The following is a 21,104-nucleotide window of genomic DNA, read 5'->3' as shown; positions in this document are numbered from 1 at the left end:
TGTTGAGTTTTTTCTCGTGGAAAAAATTATCCAAATAACGTCCACTATCTTAAATACTAAAGTTTTCTGCGATATGTAAATCTAATATAATTACAACAATTATGTGTTTTGTGTTTAAATTAAATGTGATTTGCTTTAATGAGTTACTTTTGTTTATTGTTTTGTATTTTTTTTTCATGTTAACTGTAACTGTAGTGTTAAAAAGTAAGCATGTCCTTAAGAACTCCAAAACAAAAAATTCTATGAGAAATGCTATGTGAAATCCCGCTCTGCCATTGGACAAACCACCCATCAATCAAAATATTATAATTCTTGTCGGCGTGATAATGGAGCGCGTGCTCTGCTTACTCAGGTAGACGATACAAACAAACCAGGAAGTGTTTACGGGAACGTTTTATACGTTTTTTATACGGTTTTAACATGTCAAATGAAGTCCGATATTGTGATAGGTGCTCGTACATCTTTCTCAAGTTCTCGTTAATCGTATATGCAACAATTTTCTGGGTGAGTTTGATTGTTTTTTTCTCTCTCATATGAAATAGATCGGTGTGATAAATCCATTAGGTTATGTCAGCAAATGTGCACAAGTTCGGTTTAAAAAGTCATAAAGAACAGAGAGAAAGAAACATTATAGTTGAATATAAGAAGTCTGCTAGAAGTAACATTTGATCATGTTTATAAATGTTTAATTATGTTAAGATCACACCTGTTAACCAGTGCTCTTGACCCCACCCTCCTACTGTACTGTGGGATTAAGAATCTCTTTAGTAGAGTAACTTGATGTTGAAAACAAATGTTTTTTTTTTTTTTTACGACGTTGCATGTGTTTATTAATTGATTTATTAAATATTTGCAACGTCGTCGCTGTAGAAAATACTAAGCGGAAATAATAGGTAATGACTAATTAAAGTAGGTAAACAATTTAAATGGCTAAACACTTTTCTTGTTAAATTGATGTGTTCTTTTGGGCACAAAACAACAAGTAAATAGCAAGTAAATTTCCGTTTGAGAGAAGTAGATAGAAACTGAAACTTTAGTCGTTTGTGGTAATCTTGCTTCTGTTATTGATTGCATGATAATCAGATGACCAAAATACTGTGTGCGCATACTGTGAAAGCCATAATTCATATTTCATATCATTTTGCACATAGTCACTCAGCTCAAGATGAGCAACATACATTGTTGAATTTGAGTTCTTTAAGAATTTACCACTTGAGGACCCACCTAGCTATATGAGCAGTATCATTTTTGTTGTCTTTGTATGATGTTTGCTTGCTATCTGTAAGACCTTTATTTTTACGGTCAGAGAGCAGTTTTGTTCACAATAAGACTGAATAGTAGGATAAATCCTCTAGATATGCTTTTATAGGATTATAATATCTAACTCCTATCTCTTATTATATTATAAACAAAATAAAGTTATTATAGATAACAGTCTGTTGTGATACCTTTACTTATCCAGTAGTGCAGGGTTGGTGAACGTTGGTCCTAGATTGCCTTGTACTTCAAATCAGTTGAAAGTTTTAAAAATAGTTTGCATGTGTCCTCCTGAATGCGTGATCCTTTAATATATTGTCTAGGTACATATAACCGTACATACAATTGTACTCTACATATATTTTAAAAGCTATTAGTGAATATTCTATTCTAGTGCTTTTAATGCAAAACATTATCAAGCTTGTTTTATTTTAGTTCTCAAGTTACGTAATAGCCTACTCTTATTTACTCTTGTCAAACTGTGACTTACTAAAAATAAACTAGAGTGTCATTTGGGGTTACATAAGCCCTGATATTTGCTTTTTTAAATTTTAAAACAGTTCAGACTCAGATCTGATTAAAATTCTTAGCATAAATTCAGTTACAAATTATAGTCACTATGCAATGTTTGTTCCTATTGTTCAGCTTAATTTTGTTTCTCTTCTCCACATTTGATGTTTTTTTTTGTTTTTTTTTTTGCATCATATTATTTTGTCATCTGTTTGTGTCATGTTTTCATAAACTCATAATAATCTTTTATATACATTTCACATTTGTGGCATTAATGTGATATTTAATGTGGCATTAATGTGTTATTTATGCTTTAATACCATTTGATATGCAAATGCTTTGATAATACCATTTCATATGCTTTTCATTGTAGTACTATTCAAGTTTGAGCCACTGTCATGGCGTAGGGACTATGACATTCTGTTATCTTTATTCTCATCCGTTATTGGTATTTAAAATAGATTATTGTGAGAAAAGGGCTAGTGTCAAAGCCACCCTTCGTGGCAGCAGAGGTTTGAAATGCTATGGGCTGCACCATTGTGCTTTTCTCATAGCTTTCTGTCAAGAGCAGGACTGCACATGTTGAATCCATCACACTGACAGCATAAACAATGGGCCCCACAGGACGCTATTTCAGACCATTATGCCACCAGCCGAGGCTCTTGGTGGCCCATTGGCAGCAGTATTACAGTGCTGGCTGACCTAGCGCACCCTTTTGCTGCTCTCATCAGGGCTTTCACAAGAGACCTGGTGCACGTGCTTCACACAAGGCAGCGAGGGTGAATTATTATGTGTGGATGGCTATTCTGCTCACAAAAGCAAGGGTGTACATCTGTTCTTACAATCTCTGTTGATTATTGTGCACTCATGTTGATTGGTAAAAGGCATTCTGAAGTGCACTGTCTTTTATTTTTTATGCATACAACTTGCTTGACTTGAAGAGTTTGAAGGTGCTTACTTTACTGAAACGGTTGCAGATGTAAGTAGTAGACCAGAGGTCTTCAACACTGCTCCTGGTGACTCACTGCCCTGTAGAGTTTAGGGTATGTTTAAAATGTACTAAAAACAGAAAAGCTTTCCTTTTGCATTTTTCGCATACAGATGACACCATTGTCAAAATGATCCCCGTTCACACAGATCCTCAAAAATGACTAAAAACGCTGTATTACACATGACAAGCCAGTAGTTGGCGATGTGCTTTTGTAAAGAAACACTACGCCCCTATAGACTGAACATGTAATACACATGAGCATGACGTCACTGTTTTCACAAGTTCACGTTTTTGTAGTTTACACAGAGAGGATAACGGTATTGTTTTCAAAAACTTGCACTCTAAAAACCTTTTACAAAGGTTTACGTTTTCAGGGCCCCAAAACGCCATTGTCATGTAATTGAACGACCAAAACGCATAAAAAGTTTTACTTTTTTCCAAATCCAACCCTAATCATACACACCTGAAGCGGCGAATGAAGCTGTTCAGGATTGCTTGAAAGCACACAGGCAGGTGTGCTGAAGTAGGTTGGAAATAAACCAAGCAGGGTTGAAGACCTCTGTGCTAGACATTTTGTAAATTGCTATAAGGATGATCTTTGTTTTCATATACCTTTTAAGTAATAAAAATCTTTAAGCAATGCGGTTTGGAATAAAGGTACATGAAAATAAATTAATTATAAGTAACTATGACCACCCAGATAGAACCAGCTTCTGTTGAAATGAGGTGGTGGTGGATTCAGACTGTTCTCGGAATTTCCCAAGAGGCTTTTGAAACCTTATTGAGGGACCTAAACATAAAGGCATTGTTTTTTTGTTTCTGTTTCTCTTCCAGTCTATCAGTATCAAGATTTCGGTTTCAAATAAATGCTGTTTTTTGAACTTTCTAAGAATTCTGACAAAAAAAGGTATCACGGTTTCCACAAAAATATTAAGCAGCACAATTGTTGATAATAAGAAATGTTACTTAAGCACCATAAAAGATTTATGAAGGATCATGTGACACTGAAGACAAAAAAATTCTGAAAACTGATGAGAATTCAGCTTTGTCATCACAGGAATAAATTACTTTTTAGAATATATTAAAATAGAAAATAGTTATTTTATAATTGTAATAATTATAGTAATATTTCACAATATTATTGCAATATAAACAATCAAAATGCAACTTTTGAGCGCATATAAGAGATTAAGTTAATGTTTTTATATTGCTTCAACAATGGGCACCTTCTTATTTTAGCGCCCATTAGTCCTAAGCTAATGATGTTGGCAGACATGGAGGTAGAGCTTTAATTTAACCAAACTGAGTGGACTGTTACTAAAAACCGGATTACTCTCAGACCATTTTGTGTTTCAAGTTCATTTCAATTTGGACGAGATTAAAAGTGGTCTAAGTGGGTGAGTCGTTTACTTTGTAATTAGTCCATTCATTTACCAGTCTGACCCGTTTACACCCCCTCATATTCACCATACAATTTAGCTGCAGCCTCCCTCTGAAATTTGATCCGTTGTACTGTTGAACAGTACAGTATCATTTTAGAACAATTGGCGATTTACACACCATATAATATTATTGATGCATTGGCAATGATTTTAGTCCCTAGTACATACTGATTATGCCTCTATTTAAGGAAGAAGATTACTACCTCTTATCCATATAGACTATCCTGGTGTGGTGTTGAATGAGAAAGGAAGTCCAGAAACAGAAGGAATGCATCAGCACAACAAAATTTGTTGTAAACGCCATATGCACACAGACATGTCCACACACACACACAATGAGTTAACAGGCATGAAGTGGTTTTATTGCAATTACCAGGCCAGCATTATAATGGTTATTATTTGATTATGCCATTAAGCCATGTCACTGGAGCTTAGTGTTTATTTCTCTGGGTTGTAGAAGTGCATTTGCTGTTCACTTTTGCACAACATCTGACATCTGCTACTCCTCAGAGTTGGAGAAAGTTACTTTACAATGCATTACAATATTGCATTACACCCTAAAAAAGTAACTAATTGCTATACTTATTTTTTATGTAAAGTAATGCATTACATTACTTTTGGGTTACTTTTACTCATCTGGGCTGGACTTTAGCCGGACTAAAAAAAAAAATAAATAAATATATATATATATATAATGCTGTCAGTCAAAAAATAGGAAAACAAAGTAACTTGCATTACTTGTTTGAAAAAGTAACTCAGATATATTTTCTTTTAAATTTAAAAGTAATTTAATAAGTTACTTTAATAGTTACTTGAAAAAAGTAATCTGATTACTCGCATTACTTGTAATGTGTTACCCTCAACACTGCTTCTCCTACATCTACTTTATACTACTCTTCATTCTGACACAGAAATGCTTTGGGGTTAAAACTACATGCTTTAATTCTTTAATTAGTCAACTACAGCTCTGATCAGTAGAATATGATAATCATTTAGAATATCTTCAAATGGAAATCACACTCTGCGCATCAGGGGAGCCATTAAGATTCAATGTTAGAATACATTAACTCAGGAGGTCACAGTTTCAAATAGCTCTACTTTACTCTTGTTTTAATCGTAATACATTTAAATATGAAAAAACTAAAATACTCCTAGGTTCAATAATGACCATCCTTGTTAGACTTCTTGAGGCCCTGACTAAACATTTCATGGACTCTTCCATGTTGTTTTTGACACATGTGCCTTTTTAAAAATACTAATATCACTGAAATAGTGTTGATCGTTCCATCTGTAATCTAATTTTGCGTTAAATTCAAATGGTCTGATCTGATTTGTGCGATTTGTTTCAGTTGATAGGGGGCTTTATTTTGGCCATCGGCATCTATGCAGAGGTGGAGAGACAACGCTACAAAACGCTGGATGGAGTGTTCCTGGCTCCCGCCATTATCCTCATTGTGCTCGGTGTGATCATGTTCATCGTCTCCTTCATCGGGGTTCTGGCGTCTCTCAGAGACAACTTGTGCCTTCTCAAAGTGGTAAGTTTTCATTTTTCCATTAGACACTTGCATGTAGTAGTGTCCTCTACATCACAAATGCTGTACTTCAGCATATCGCTTATGTAAATCATATTGATTTGCTGCACAAAACACTTCATATTTTATTCTTTATAATGATGCTTTTTGAAGGGAGCAAACAGAAAAATAATATTATAAGCTTAAAGGGGTAGTTTACGCAAAAACTAAAATCCAATCATTATTTACTCACCTTCATGACATTCCAAATCTGTATGACACACAAGAACATGTCTTGTTTTTGTCCGTATAGTGAAAGTCAATGTCCAGTGTTGTCATCATTATATGGACAAAAACATTTTTCAAAATATTTTTTGCATCCCACAGAAGAAAGAAAGGTTGTAAGGATGCACACAATAGCAAGGAAACAAGATGATGGGAATTCAATCATGTTATGAGCTATTTGTATTCACTGGTTCATCTGCCTTGTGAAAATGTCACTGAGTGCTATACACACACAGATGGACTCACTGCCCAAGTAGGGCAGAAATTGAGGTGTGCGACAGTTGTTTCATTTGATTCATTTGAGTAATTTGCCCTTGTCTCTGTTTCACTTGAGATCCACTGTTTACTCTTGCCTTGCAGTTTCTTTACATGCTGGCTCTTTGTCTCGTTTTGGAGCTTGTCGGTGGGATTGTTGCTCTTATCTTTAGGACCCAGGTACATTTTTATCTCTGATTTTTTTTCTTTTCTTATTTGTTTGTTGTATGATGTTCTTGACAAATGTGTTTAATTCCTGCCTTTATAATTAGACTCGTTTTTCTATGTACTTGTCATTTCCAAGTGACAGATGGGCCATAAAGAGTCATTTTAATATATACAGAATTCTCAATGTTCTAATAGTATTTAGCCATGCAATGTGACAGTAATTGTTGGCAGTTTCTTTGTTATTAATTTCATTGGATTAATGTGATCCATGCTAATGTGAAAAAGATAATTGTGAGTACTGTTACGTGGTCACTGGGTCATGACTGTTTTCTGATTAGATGAGGTTGTATTTCGTCGTCAGCTGGGAGTGAAATTTGTTTGCCTTCTTGACACTTCAGCAATCATTAACAAAATAATTTTGATGCCAGAGCATTACCATCATTGTGAACTTAATTTCAATTATATTTCTTAAGAACCTAATTGTACCAGTTCTCAGATTCTACTGTTTTTCTAAGTGCTTCAAAAACAGATGAGAGGAACAACAAAGGCCTCCCATGTTAAAAGAAATCGTACATATGAAATTTGTTGCAAAAACAACATCTTCCTGTTATAACACTGGCCTTTCTTTGTCCAATAGACAGTGGACCTTCTCAACAAAAACATTCGTAAAGGCATGGTGAATTACTATGATGACCTTGATTTCAAAAACATCATGGACTTTGTTCAGAGTACGGTAAGAGATTTATATCATGGAGCACGATCCAGACCTCTCTGCATTCATTAATAAGTTAATTCATTAACTCACGATTATACTTATTTGTTGCTAAAAAAAGAGGCTGGTAAACCAAATCTATTTTTTCTCTCATTTATTTATTTATTTTTTTCTGGATTCCATTTTAATGGTTTTAATTAATATTTCTAATTAATAAATTCATAAATATTTTTAATAAAAGATGATTCTTTATCATAAGGCATAGCTAATCAATTGAATTTAATAATTATTAAAATTGTAACAATACTAGGGCCATATGAAATCTGTGGTGGTGGTGTTGTTTTTGCCTGAATTCCATTGTATTTTTGTTTTAATTTTCCTGGATTTTATGATTAAATACAAATTTAAGATTTAATTCAAATTTATCATAAAACCTAACAATTCAGTCAATCTTTTAAAAATGTAATAAAATGAAAATACAACAGTTCCTTTTTGCAACAAATATGGCATTTTTTCAAAAAAATAGGCTGCACAACAGGTTTTTTCTTTATAATTTTTTTTTTTAGTAATACATTCGATCATCATTTCTTAAATTAAGTTAAATGGAACTTTTATTTTGGTGGTTTGTAGTGAATACCTTTTGTTTAAAAAAAAAAAAAAAAAAATTGGTGGTTGATTATGAATTTGATTAAGTGTACAGTATTACAGTATTACTTTTGACTTATTAATCCAAAAATTTCCAAATTCCATGACATTCAGCTTTATCATGGAAATCATAGGGCCCTGTAATCCAACTCAGATATAGTGACAATTCAGATGTCCCTTTTATACTGTAGTTAAAACAACAAAATAAGGGATGGGCTTTAATGACCATAAATTAGGTAACCACAACTCCTGATTGCACAGGTAACACATTGAGATCAACCATTTGCTTTAGAAATTTCTTTGTATTTACTTTTATGTGTGGAAAATGATATAAAGACCTAGAGTAAATAAGCCGTTCCACCATATACAGACAAACAGTGATCCTTAGAAAGCCCCACCAATTATGAGAATTTAGACTTTGTAGAAGGAGTCCATTTAAAAAGCTCTACTTGTAATTTTAGGCACCCAGCAGACGCATCTACAAAACATTCAATGCATAGGCATTTTAATGGCAACAGTGTCAAAGAGCCCAGTGGCTCTGAGGTGCATGAGAATGTCTGCCAGTCCTTCAAATACACAACCACACCCAAAGCATCTGCCTGCAACTGTTTAAGTTGTCTTTGGGGTAGTTTCTACGTTGTTCACAGTTTTTTTTGCAGTTTATAACTATTACAGTAACATTAAATAAGGTCACATAAAATAAAAAAAAATTTAAGAAACATTAATTACATTTACTAAATCACATTTTCATTACAACAGTAATATAAAATACAAGAACAGAGATTTAAAATAATACATTTTTATATAAATTCACATGGCTGTATTTTATATATTTTTGATCAATTAAAGGCAACTTAGTTGAACAATATCACATATCAAAACTTCATATATATATATATATATATATATATATATATATATATATAATAATATTAGGTAACAACAACTGCTAATCTGTGCGGCTCAAGTGTTGTCTATATTAGACATCATTGAAATGCATTCCAAATCAGTGAGTTTTGTCAACTGAAGTGGATTTTTGCAGTGCGCAGGAGCCTGTGAATCGGAACACAGTCGGTGTTTTCTGTCAGGCTGATGTGGAGAGTGGCTTCATTCCCAGAGGGGTCCTGGTCATTCCTCATTTATTTGTTTTAGGCTGACATCCCACGCTGCATTAATTTCTGTTTGCCTTCTGCTATTGGATATCATCACACAATTATGCTCTTTGCTGATTGCCATATAATTCTTGTACATCAGTGAAGATGTGCTTCTTTTGAGGGAATCAACCAATTGCTTCAGTAATTTCCTCAAATGTTATTCACTGCCATTTAAATGAGCTAAGGGGCTAGAATATGAATTGTGCCATTCAGTGAGGGAAGACAGGAGCCTAATATTTATTCATGCTTGTTCTCTGAAAGCTGTTGGTTCAATAAATGAATACAGAGCAGCTCAGAATATTCATTCACCTCTCATGTTTCATGCCCTGTCAACCTAGGTGCAATTTAGCAGATGACATGCTAGCAAATTCAACCGGTATCCAACCATTTGCTCAAATGTTGTTTTTAAAAATGCAGTGTACAAATATTCTTCCAATAGTCTTTTGTATCACTGTATCACAGCATAGTCTCAACAGATCTTCAGCAGTGCTAGATGAGAAACAACAAACTTTACAAAAAATAATGGTCTTCCTCTGAAGCTATGCTAGTATTTCCATTGATAAGTGGTTTTACTGCTTCGACTCTTGTTTTTCCAGTTCAAGTGTTGTGGGGGAAAGGAGTACTCAGACTGGCAGGTGAACATGTATCATAATTGCTCTGCTCCTGGTCCACTAGCGTGTGGAGTGCCATACGCCTGCTGTATTGTCGAGGTTTGTCTATAAATATTTTTTTTCATTCCTTTTTGCAGTGTAAACCTATACACACATCACTCTTTATGTTTTGTTTGCTGTTTAACACAACTCTTGCAAAAAGAGTCCATAAAGCACACTCCACTTTACCTTTCAAATGTTTGGTATTTTAAATTGTTGCTAAAGATTTCTATTTAAAATAAATACTGTTCTTTTGAATTTTCTATTCATCAAAGAATCCTAAAAAAAAAATGTATCACAGTTTTCACAAAAATATTGTATACGTAACTGCTTTCAACATCGATAATAATAATAAATGTTTCCTTAGCACCAAATCATCATATTAGAATGCTTTCTGAAGGATCATGTGACACTGAAGACTGGAGTAATGGCTGCTTGTCATCAAAGGAATATATTACATTTTAAAATATATTAAAATAGGAAACAGTTGTTTTAAATTTGTAAAAATATTTCAATAATATTGTTTTACTGTGCAGACTTGGTGAGCATGAGAGGATACTTTCAAAAACATTACAGAGAAGTCTGCTTTCAAACAAATCTTAACCATCCCAAACTTTTAAACGGTAGTGTACACATTTGATCAAGTATATCCAACCTGATTTCACAGCAATTCGTACGTATTTTACGAGGTGGCTAAAACGTACGAATTCGTACGAATGACCTACCCCAAACCCCGCCCCTAAACCTACCCGTCACTGGGGTTTAGACAAATCATATGAATTCGTACGAGTGAGGTCGTACGAATTAGCCACCTCGTAAAAAACATACGAATTGGTTGTGAGATAGCGTTGGTATATCTGGGAACTTTAAAGCAAGCAAAGTTTATTTATATAGCACTTATAAATCTAAACAGATTAATGCAATTCAAAGTGCTTTACAGACAGGAATGAACTAATAGATACAGCAATTAATAAAATTAAAAAGAACAAAATTAAAAAAAATAAAATAGACCCATTAAAATACATGATTAAGAATAAAGTTTATAAAGATTAAAATATGAAATATAAGATACAACATTGAAAATGAAGCAAAACACATGAAGTATAAAAAGGTTTTATAAGACTTTACAGGAAGGCCAGACTAAAAAGATATGTTTTTAATTTAGATTTAAAACTATTAATGTTTTCAGCACATCTTATGTTCTCGGGAAGGTTGTTCCAGAGGCGAGGAGCATAACGGCTAAAAGCAGCATCACCAGATTTTTTAGTTCTACTATGAGGTACATTTAGAAGAAAAGAATCAGAGGATGTAAGAGTCCTTCTAGGTTCATATACTGTAAGCATTTTTGAAAGAGAGTCTGGAGCAAGTCAGTGCAATGCTTCATAACCTAATAAAAGATTTTTAAAATCAATACAAAAACTAACAGGTAACCAATGTAATGATTTTAATACTGGTGTAATATGATCTCTCTTTTTGGCTTTTGTCAATACTCGAGCAGCAGTATTTTGGATTAATTGTAATTGGTTAATTGTATTCTTTGGTAGATCAGAAAGAAAGGCATTACAATAGTCAAGCCTGCTCGTTATAAATGCATGCGTTAATTTTTCATTAGTTCACCCCACAATGAAAATTCTGTCATTAATTACTCACCCTTATGTCATTCTACACATTTAAGACTTTCGTTCATCTTCGGAACACAAATTTGTATCTTTTTGATGAAATCTGAGAGATGTCTGTCCCTCTATTGACTGCCTTTGGGGTGAACTAATGCTTTAACACAGTTGCTGCTGTCAACTGTGCGCAGAACCTGATTCCACCAAGTGCAACATGTTCCTGGATCAGCATCTTTGTTGATCCTGGAACAACATTCTAAACAACCAATCAGACTTGAGAGACAATTTTACAGTTTTTGCTTACAGTTTTTTACAGTTTTCAAGTTTAGGCTTACAACCAGGGTTAGGTGCTTCTACATCAGTGTTATTCACCTATCATTTCCCTCTGATTATAGGGATAAGTTATTGGTAGGGTTAGTTAGGGATATGGTTACGATTAAATTTTCAGACAGGAATGTAGTTTCAGGATCAACAAAATATGTTGACCCAGGAATGCATCTAACTCTGCAAAATCTGGACATGCCAATTGCACCAATTTGTCGAATAACTAAATAAATCATTCTTCTGTTAACTAAATATAATCCTGGGGTAATTAAATTAAATTTTAAATTTAGACCAGCCCTGGTTCACTTGGTAACCAAAAGCATTTATTGCTTTTATAATTGAGTCTTTCATGAGGTTACTGTTTGCTTACCTGAAAGGAGACATAAAGGGCAAAGATGAAACGCATAAAAGGAAAAAATGATCACTTTGTGTTTCAGTATTCCTCAGCTAGTTTTGTTGTCCCATTTAAGCTCTGTTCATATTTTCAGTTTCACAATTAACTGTCACATGCTGAATTTTACATGTACAAAAATAATGCCACTACATCCAGTGAATTAGGAAGGAACTTTGTCCATGACATATTTTTGAAATGATGTAGAATATGAGGTGTTTTCTGCTCAGGTTTTCCATTTTCCATAACAGCCAGTTGCTTTGCTTTACATTTTGTTCATTTATGGAAACGTTGAGCTCATAATGATCCTGCGTTATCTGGGTCATTCCTGTTTTGTGTATCTTTTGAAATCTGTAACTGCTAAAAGTGAATATTCTTGTGTTGCATTTTAAGAAGTATTTCTATAAAAGGGTACCCGACTTTCAAAAATATGCTCTGATGAAGCACTGATTGATTGCTTGATTATTTCCACAATGGCAATAACATGAACAAACTGTCTAACAGAATGGAAATATAGAGCTCGAGTTAGCCATAGTTCAATGAGGGATTGAGAGTTCGCTTACATGAGTGTCAATTTAGGGTGGAATGTTTGTGCTGCTGTTGTTGTGCCAAAAATGATGTCACTTCCTGGTGGAAGGGACCTGACTTTTGTTAGTTACAGAGATCATTCACACAGTTCTAATAATATTGACAATTCTGTCATAATTTACTCACCCTCATGTCGTTTCAAACCTGTATGTTTTTCTTTCTTCTGTGGAACATGAAGATGATTTGATGATTTTTGGTTTTCAAACACCATTAGATTCCGTTCACTTTCATTGTATAGAAAAAAAATAGGCTTTTTTTTTTTTTTTTTTTTTTTTTTTTCAAGAAATCTTTTTTTTTGTATTCCACAAATCAAGAAAAATCATAACAGTAAAGACCTATTTGCAAGATCTTTAGTCAGGAAGACATTGTTACGCCATGTGACGATAAAGATGACTGATATTTTTGTTAGTTTGTATCTTGCATATTTATTTTCTTGTCAAACATTCTTAACTTAAGCCAGAATGTTAGTAACATGACCCAGCAGCTTGATATTATAATTCAGTTGCATAGGACAGTTGAAAAATAGGTCCTTTGAAGTACAATACTAAAGCAGGTCTTGCAGTCAAAAGGACATTCATTTTTCATTAGTTTTGAAACAAGCACAGAGTTTGTTTGCCAACATCCAGCTGTGTGCAGATTACCTATGGACAAGCATTATCTCATCATTACTTCAGTCTAAGACAAAGCAGTGCACCAAAATGCTTTCTATATGTGAAGATTACATCAGAATGTTTTGTCTGAAATTGAATATCAGAATCTAATTTGATGACATTGCCTTTAATACCAAAGAAATGATCTTTAATCCCACTTCATTAAGACTGATGGAGATCAGTTTGTTCATTGTTGGTTCTTTGCTTCTAAAAAGATTATAATATAAGAACCTTATACCACTTAACCAGCTCAAAGTATAGTAGGACCATATATTAATATTTTGGCAGATGTATTTTCCAAGTATAAAAATCCCAATGCAAATATATTGATCAAACAATTATGTATTGATATCAAAGAGTAAACAACATTTGATTCTCACCTCTGATTCTCCTAATATATTTATGTACTATTAACCATCTAATAAATTGAATAAAAGAAAACAATAATATCTAATTTGCTATGTTTTTTGCTAACTGATTAAGTTTATTATCTTAAGGCATGGTGCCTACAATGTCTTGATATCACAGACAGGCCATTCTTCAAGGTGCCTTGGTTGCAAGTGTGTGCTTATCTTAAGATACACTGTTGTTACAAAATGAAACAAGATGTTGATAACTTATCTGCCTTTTTGTTTGTGAACCTCATATTAATAAAACTCACATATTGTTTAAAGGAATTTCTAGCTTAATCTAACCCTATATTCCTGCTTTTTACATTCCCTTGAGCTGAATTTGTTGCTCCAAGGATGCATGAAATTGTCACATTCTCAATCCACTTATCAGTTTGTCTTTTTGGGTTGTCTCCTGATGTGCTTGTCATTTTAAATGTAAATTGGTCCTGTCATCAGCTCTTTCTGGCTTTCAGGCAAACAAAATACATTTTGATGTAGTCTGGAAAATCTATATTGGGAACCTTTTCCATTTTAATAAGGTCATGTCACACTGATTTAAAGAGATAGTTCACCCAAAAATGAAAATTCTGTCATCATTTACCCACCCTTATTTTGTTCCAAACCCATAAGAGTTTTGTTCATCTTCAAAACACAAATAAAGATCTTTTTAATGAAATCTGAGATAACTTTGTCTCTCCATTAAGAGTCTATGCAACCAAAACTTTGACTCTTTACAAAGTTCATAAGAAGTTCGTGAAAGAAACATATATTAGTCAAGTGGTTTAATCCACATCTTCTGAAGAGACTTGATCTCTTTATATGATGAACACTGATTGAAAGTTACTTTAAATTTCAATGGAGGAACAGAAATCTCTCAGATATCATTAAAAATATCTTCATTGGTGTTTCAACCAAAGATGAACCAGAGTCGGATTTAGCATGACATTACGGATTTAGCATGACACTAGGATGAATAATTAATGTCTGAATATTCATTCTTAGGTGAACTATCCATTTAAATGTAATCAGCATGTGTACAGTTACTTGCAGAATAATTTCAGCTTCATTTATAAAGCTTAGTAATCTTAGCACTACATTAGTTTGACTAAAACCTCTGTAAATTACAATGACAAAACAGGGATCAAAACTAGTAAAATGGACCTGTTATGTTGAGAGTAGGCTAGTCATTAATCAGCACAAAGTGTAATTTCATATCTACGATCCAACTTGAGAATATTAAGTTTTTTTCCACCATAGGTTTTGCTGTTTGCCAGATCTGTTTGCTATCTTACTTTTTAAGGGACATGCAAATGTTTTACTACTTCCATGAAAATGGTAAGACTGCATTTGCTTGTGTATTGCAGCCTTCTGAAGTTGTTAATACGATGTGTGGATACAAGACCCTGGGTAAAGAGGTATGTTCCCTGATCACTTCTATTTCTATGTCTGATGTTGTTTTGGTTAGATCTGCTTTTGTGAACGAAAAAGGAAGTTAGAGTAGCTTATAAGTGCATTCTGATATTTAAAGTGCTCTGTGTCGATTCATCTGGTATAAATGCAGTCATTTGTAAGGGTCAAAGGTCTGATCGGTAATCATATCATCTGGGAAGAGCAATGAGAACCACCTCTGAATTTTAACAGGCTGTGAGGATATGCAGCATGCACAGATGAATGATGATCTGCCTTATAATAGCATCCAATTATCTCTCAATACATTTGCATCTCTGAACGCATCCATTACTTCGCAACATTGGTTGTTAATAAGAGATACGAAGAGGGCATTTTTTTTTTTTTGACTCTTAGAATTGAATAATGAAAAGATGACCTTTGAATATGACCTCTGTTTCTCTGGTCTGACCTTTGTCCACAGAGGCTAGAAAATATAGATGTCATCTACATCCGCGGTTGCACTGATGCAGTCTTTATTTGGTTCATGGACAACTATACAATCATGGCTGGACTTCTTCTGGGCATCCTATTACCTCAGGTATGACTCATGCTTATCAGAAAAGAAGGTTTAGATTGCCTGCATAAGTCATTGTAATATTTCAAATGATGCACTTTTCTTAAAACATACATGCTCTTATCCCTTGCAAGCTTGTCAAGAACAAAAATGACATTTTTCTTTCATTGAAAGAACCTTTCAAAGTGTTTGAAGAGTTCGAGATAAGAGTTATGACAGCAATTATTGCAGTTTTAAATGGTTTTCACAAGGGTGTTGGGGTTGTGTGGGGAAAAAACAACTTTTAAACCCATCAAATCTTTCTGGAGATCTGTTCTTTGTTGAATGAAAAGAAGAACTAATTGGACAGCCTACAACAAACATGTTTCAAACTCTTCTGTATCCATCCATAAGAACGTTATTTCTGTTTTGTCAATTTCATTTTCAAAAACTACAGTGCTTATTGTCAACCTACTATAGTGTAGGCCAGCATTTCTGGTAAACCATTCTTCATTTTCGCATTTTAAAAGATTACACATCAACAGTGCATTAATGGCCCATCCTGTTGTTTTTATGTTCAAATAAAATCAATTCATGTTTATCAGTTATTACAGCACAACCCAGCTTCAAGAGCTCCTCTTCATCCTCTCCTCTTCATCCAACAGTCATTCTAAGCCTGTAATCATGGCAGAAAAATATCATAGTTTCATCTGGTCAGTACTTCTGAGATTCAAATTGGATGGCAGGATTACACATATTAGAGGAAATGGTGACAAAAGCGTACACATCTAATGTGATGTATAAATAAGATCATTTTATATAATTCATTGGCTTAAACTATGATGATGAACAGTCATTAGTAGGACATTAGATTTAAATGTGCTATATTTAAAGTTTGTAATACATGTTAATAGTGTTTTTTAAATAATAATTAGTAGTAGTAGTAGTATTTAATACATTTAAATGAAAAGAATAACAATTCATTAAGCTCAAAAAGTTGAATTTTCATATATTTACTTTGACAAAACTTGCCATAATAAAAAGTGCCAGTTATGTTTCTCCTCAAAAGGCCATGAATTTGGCTTCATGGAGTTATTGCATCTTGTCTTCATTCATCATTATCTGTGCCAACTCATAAGTTCAGTGTAATTAAATACCCTCTTTACATAATATCCCCTCGTTAAGTGTTTTCCGCACTGATGAAGGTTGGTGAGAGAGACATGGTTTGAATGAATTTAAACTTTTCTCAAAAGAGTACCATGAGTAGACAGATTTTCAACAAATTAGCAGTCTGAAAAATCCATCTCACTTTCAAAAGCAGCCTCTAATGTGCAGCTGTTGTTGTGTGTCCCCCCATTTTAACCAGTTTTAAAGAGGTGCCTTGATGCGTCAAAAAACACCACAGTCACAGATGTGGATTATCATAATCACATAAATTTTGAATCCATTTTGTAGTCATTTCAATAATGCTGCAACTTTGATAACCCAACAACACAGAAAAAAAATCATGCACTCAAAAAGTATACTTCTAGTCTTTTCTCTTACAAAGGCTAAAGTACATTGGAAGTGCTGGGAACAGGGCTAAGTTTATTTTAGGTCAGACAGTCCCGATCTGTAGGCTGTTTCACAGGAAAGGATGTTGGCAGATTAACTGTGATGAGCCCAGGTATTGTTGAGAAAGACATGGATGTACTGCAGTCACCTTTATTTATATAGCGCTTTTAACAATGCAGATTGTGTCAAAGCAGCTTTACAGTGATAACAAGTATATAATTTTGGCTGCACAGCAGCTCTTAAAGAAAATGGTGTCATTATCCATCTTAAGTAAATTCAGTATTGATTCATTCCGTTGTAAGAATCAATAGTTATTAATTTAGTTAATTTATCTATATCAGCACTGGAGTAAACAGTGGTGTCATCATCCAGCTCAATTCAGTTCGCATACAATGGTGTCAATGCAGGCAGATCAAAACACTGTAGAATTTCTAGCAGTGACTTCATGGGACTTTTTTGTTTTTTTACAAGAAAAGTCTTGAAATCGAGAAGCTATAATTATTTACATACTTTTTTCCATAAATGGTGATTCACAGTTGATTCAAAGTAATTAGTCAGTCTCCCCACACTGTGAACCATTCCAGATGTTTATTACATGATTTATATTACTGCACAAATAGTAGGCTATAGCTGCAGCATGAAGTGTGCAGATTAACACAGTGCTGTGAAAAAGTTAGTACACCCCAAGAAAAGATATTGCGTTGGCATTTCACCAATGTCAATGAATAAAGGGTGATATAACTGATCAAATTACACTTTTTGTACAGCTTCAATAAACAGAAATGCCCATTTTGCGTGTGGAAAAAAATTGCATCTGCTTGTTTATCACTACACGCTCAGAAAAAAATGGTTTAAAAAAAGGAGTATTATCCTTTCAAAAGGTACTAATATGTACCATTTAGGTCATAATATGTACCTTTAAGGTACTATTATGCACCCTTTAGGAGTAAATAAGGTACAAAAGTATACTGTTTGAAAGGGAACTGATAGCTTTTGTACCACCATAAGCGTTGAAGTACATGGAAAGGGATCAAAAGCCATTTCTGTACACAAAATAATGTACAAAAGGAGAAGGTTTCAGACCACTGGCAATATGTCCAGGCCAGGCCGTCCCTCCAAATTCACCCCAAAAGCAGATGCATCAGGAAGTCTCGGAGAACCTCAGGGTCCCATCAAGTGTCTCTGGTGACAGTTAATGAGAATGTGCATCAGGCAACCATTAGAAACAGGCTACACAAATTACGCTAAATGGTCATCCGTTGAGATTTTGAAAGGGCCGATCAAAGTCCAGATCTCAGTCCAGTTTAAATGCTGTGGGGGAACTTGAAGTGGGCAATACATGCAATAAACCCTTCAAATGTCACATAGTAAAAGATTATTAGATTTTCATTTGTGTTGAACAAAAGTATTTCTCTTTTTTGTTAGTTTTTTGGAGTGCTCTTTACCTGGCTTTATATTACCCGTGTGGAAGATGCCATTGAGGAGTATGGTCACTATATGGATGGTCTGCTGGACGACGGACCCCAGGGGACTAAGCGCCAAAGCAAGCTGGCCAAATGCTGCAGATGCATGCCTTTGATCGACTGAGTGAAAACTCCTAAAAGAAAGCCTTATATTGGATACTACGTAGATAAAAGGATTTATGCAGGTACTATCACCTGCTGTGGATGAAAATAACTGTTGTAGCTCTCTCTTTGCAAAACACAACTGTGCTGTCAATATTGTTTTCACAGTTACACTCAGGGTTCATTATTTTATCTGTCAGCTGAAAATGGATAGTTTATGTGTCAAAATGAACTGATGCTTGGACTGACCTTCAGTGTCAGGTTTTTTCTGCTAAATCACACCTAAATCATATACCAAAGATGCCATATATTCACATCAGGTTGACTGAGTCAGAATGCCTTTAGCTTTTACGGAGTTTAGCTTTGTTTAACAGGGAAACTGATTTGACAATTGGCACCCTGTAAGTCAAAGGTGATAAATTGCAAGGTTTCTTTTTTCCAGTACAACAGTGCGCTTCACATAAGAGAACTTCTATAAATCTACAGCTACATTCGTCATAATAAGAGTGCTGCCTCTTTTGTTTGTACACTATGTCTTAAGATGAGTAACGGTATAAATTCTGACCATAAAATTTCCACACTAAAAAGCTTTGTAAATCCAATCCCTTAGTGGCCACCATACCACCATATGGTGTTTGGTGTTTTTTTATTTTTTTATTATTATTATTATTATTATTATGAAATATTACTTCACATTGAGCCTTTACCTGAAACAGCATTTGTTCCTCTTAAAGGAACACTCCACTTTTTTTGAAAATAGGCTCATTTTCCAACGCGCCTAGAGTTAAACAGTTGAGTTTTACCGTTTTCGAATCCATTCAGCTGATCTCCGGGTCTGGCGGTACCACTTTTAGCATAGCTTAGCATAGTTCATTGAATCTGATTAGACCGTTAGCATCTCGCTCAAAAATGACCAAAGAGTTTCGATATTTTTCCTATTTAAAACTTGACTCTTCTGTAGTTACATCGTGTACTAAGACCGACGGAAAATGAAAAGTTGCGATATGGCGGAGAACTATACTCTCATTCCGGCGTAATAATCAAGGAACTTTGCTGCCGTACCATGGGGTGCAGCAGGCGCAATGATATTGCGTAGCGTCTCTTACAAATGTCTCCATGGTTGCAAGGCACGCCCCCTGTGCAAGCAGGGGGTCACAGGCGCTGCTTAATATCATTGCGCCTGCTGCACCTATGGTACGGCAGCAAATTTCCTTGATTGTTACGCCGGAATGAGAGTATAGTTCCTAGCCATATTGGCCTAGAAAATCGCAACTTTTCATTTTCCGTCAGTCTTGGTACACGATGTAACTACAGAAGAGTCAAGTTTTAAATAGGAAAAATATCGAAACTCTTTGGTCATTTTTGTGCAAGATGCTAATGGTCTAATCAGATTCAATGAACTATGCTAAGCTATGCTAAAAGTGGTTCTGCCAGACCCGGAGATCGGCAGAATGGATTTGAAAAAGGTAAAACTCAACTGTTTAACTCCAGGGGAGTTGGAAAATGAGCCTATTTTCAAAAAAAGTGGAGTGTTCCTTTAATTTTCACAAAGATACTCAATGATCTGATTATTGTGTACTCCTACAAATCTGGGAGTTTTCATGACCATCGTTTATATGTTGTGCTTCTCATAATATTTTTTTCTTTTTCAAGTTCAACATATTTCTGTCAGAGCATCATGTGTACATCTTTGGGTATATCTTTTTTTTTTTTTTTTTTTTTTTTTTTTTTTTTATTGTGCCAAAGGGTGGTAGTTTTTATATCCTCTATTCTGTCTCTTTTTTTGTATGAACAAAAAATCCAAGTAAACTGTATATTTTAATATAGTTTTTTTTATGATAAATACATAAGATGGTTGTTTCTTGTATTTAAATGACAGGAGAGTCATCAGATGGCATATTTAAAGTTTCTACAGTTTTATGTAAATTTTCACCATATATTGCATTTGTTTCAGTGTCATTATTCAATGAAAAATAATTGCAAATAAACAGGTTGATGTGAATAATATTAAGCCTTAACATTACACAAGCCTTAACATCTATTCTTTTATTTTCTTTCTCTTTGTTTGGGCTTTTCTGATATCTTTTGTGTGATTTCTCTGTCTATGCATTGACTTCACTGTTAAAGCTCGAGTATTGCCCTGAACACAGTGAGTGTCCTGCTGAATGAATGAATAAATGATGTTTACAGAGCTGTGTTTTGCTGCTTCAGTGGATGTTCTTATCTGTTCTCTGTCATGCTGGTTTGACTTAGCAAAGGGACTGCGTCACTCTGAATATTGCACTTTAGACATGGATAATGATAGTCTGTTTCACCAACTTATTTGTGCCATGTCATTTTTATTGAATTTTACATTTATCTCCTTTAAAAAGTGTGGATTAGGAGAAAGATTAGATAAAAATATTGTCACATAGTTTTGTAATGACTAAACAACAGAAATAAGCATTCCTTAAATCCTGATGTATCATTTGATACTCACATTCTAAAAGGTTAGTTCACCCAAAA

At 34.2% G+C, this 21,104-nt stretch overlaps 1 protein-coding gene across 1 annotated transcript; it reads left to right on the top strand.

The window, feature by feature from the left end:
* Nucleotides 1–295: 295 nt before the first annotated feature.
* On the top strand, nucleotides 296–19,404 carry tspan15 (tetraspanin 15). Its single transcript, XM_051918045.1, has 8 exons — nucleotides 296–504; nucleotides 5,550–5,735; nucleotides 6,357–6,431; nucleotides 7,057–7,152; nucleotides 9,527–9,640; nucleotides 14,903–14,953; nucleotides 15,409–15,525; nucleotides 18,460–19,404. The coding sequence occupies exons 1-8, from the start codon at nucleotides 421–423 to the stop codon at nucleotides 18,619–18,621; spliced, it is 885 nt and encodes a 294-aa protein (XP_051774005.1). The 5' UTR covers nucleotides 296–420; the 3' UTR covers nucleotides 18,622–19,404.
* The last annotated feature ends 1,700 nt before the right edge of the window (nucleotides 19,405–21,104 follow it).

This window comes from Ctenopharyngodon idella, chromosome 13, assembly GCF_019924925.1.
Source record: "Ctenopharyngodon idella isolate HZGC_01 chromosome 13, HZGC01, whole genome shotgun sequence".
Classification (NCBI taxonomy): Eukaryota; Metazoa; Chordata; class Actinopteri; order Cypriniformes; family Xenocyprididae; genus Ctenopharyngodon; species Ctenopharyngodon idella.
Note: the sequence above shows the minus strand (reverse complement) of the source record. Positions and strands in the feature narration are given on the sequence as shown.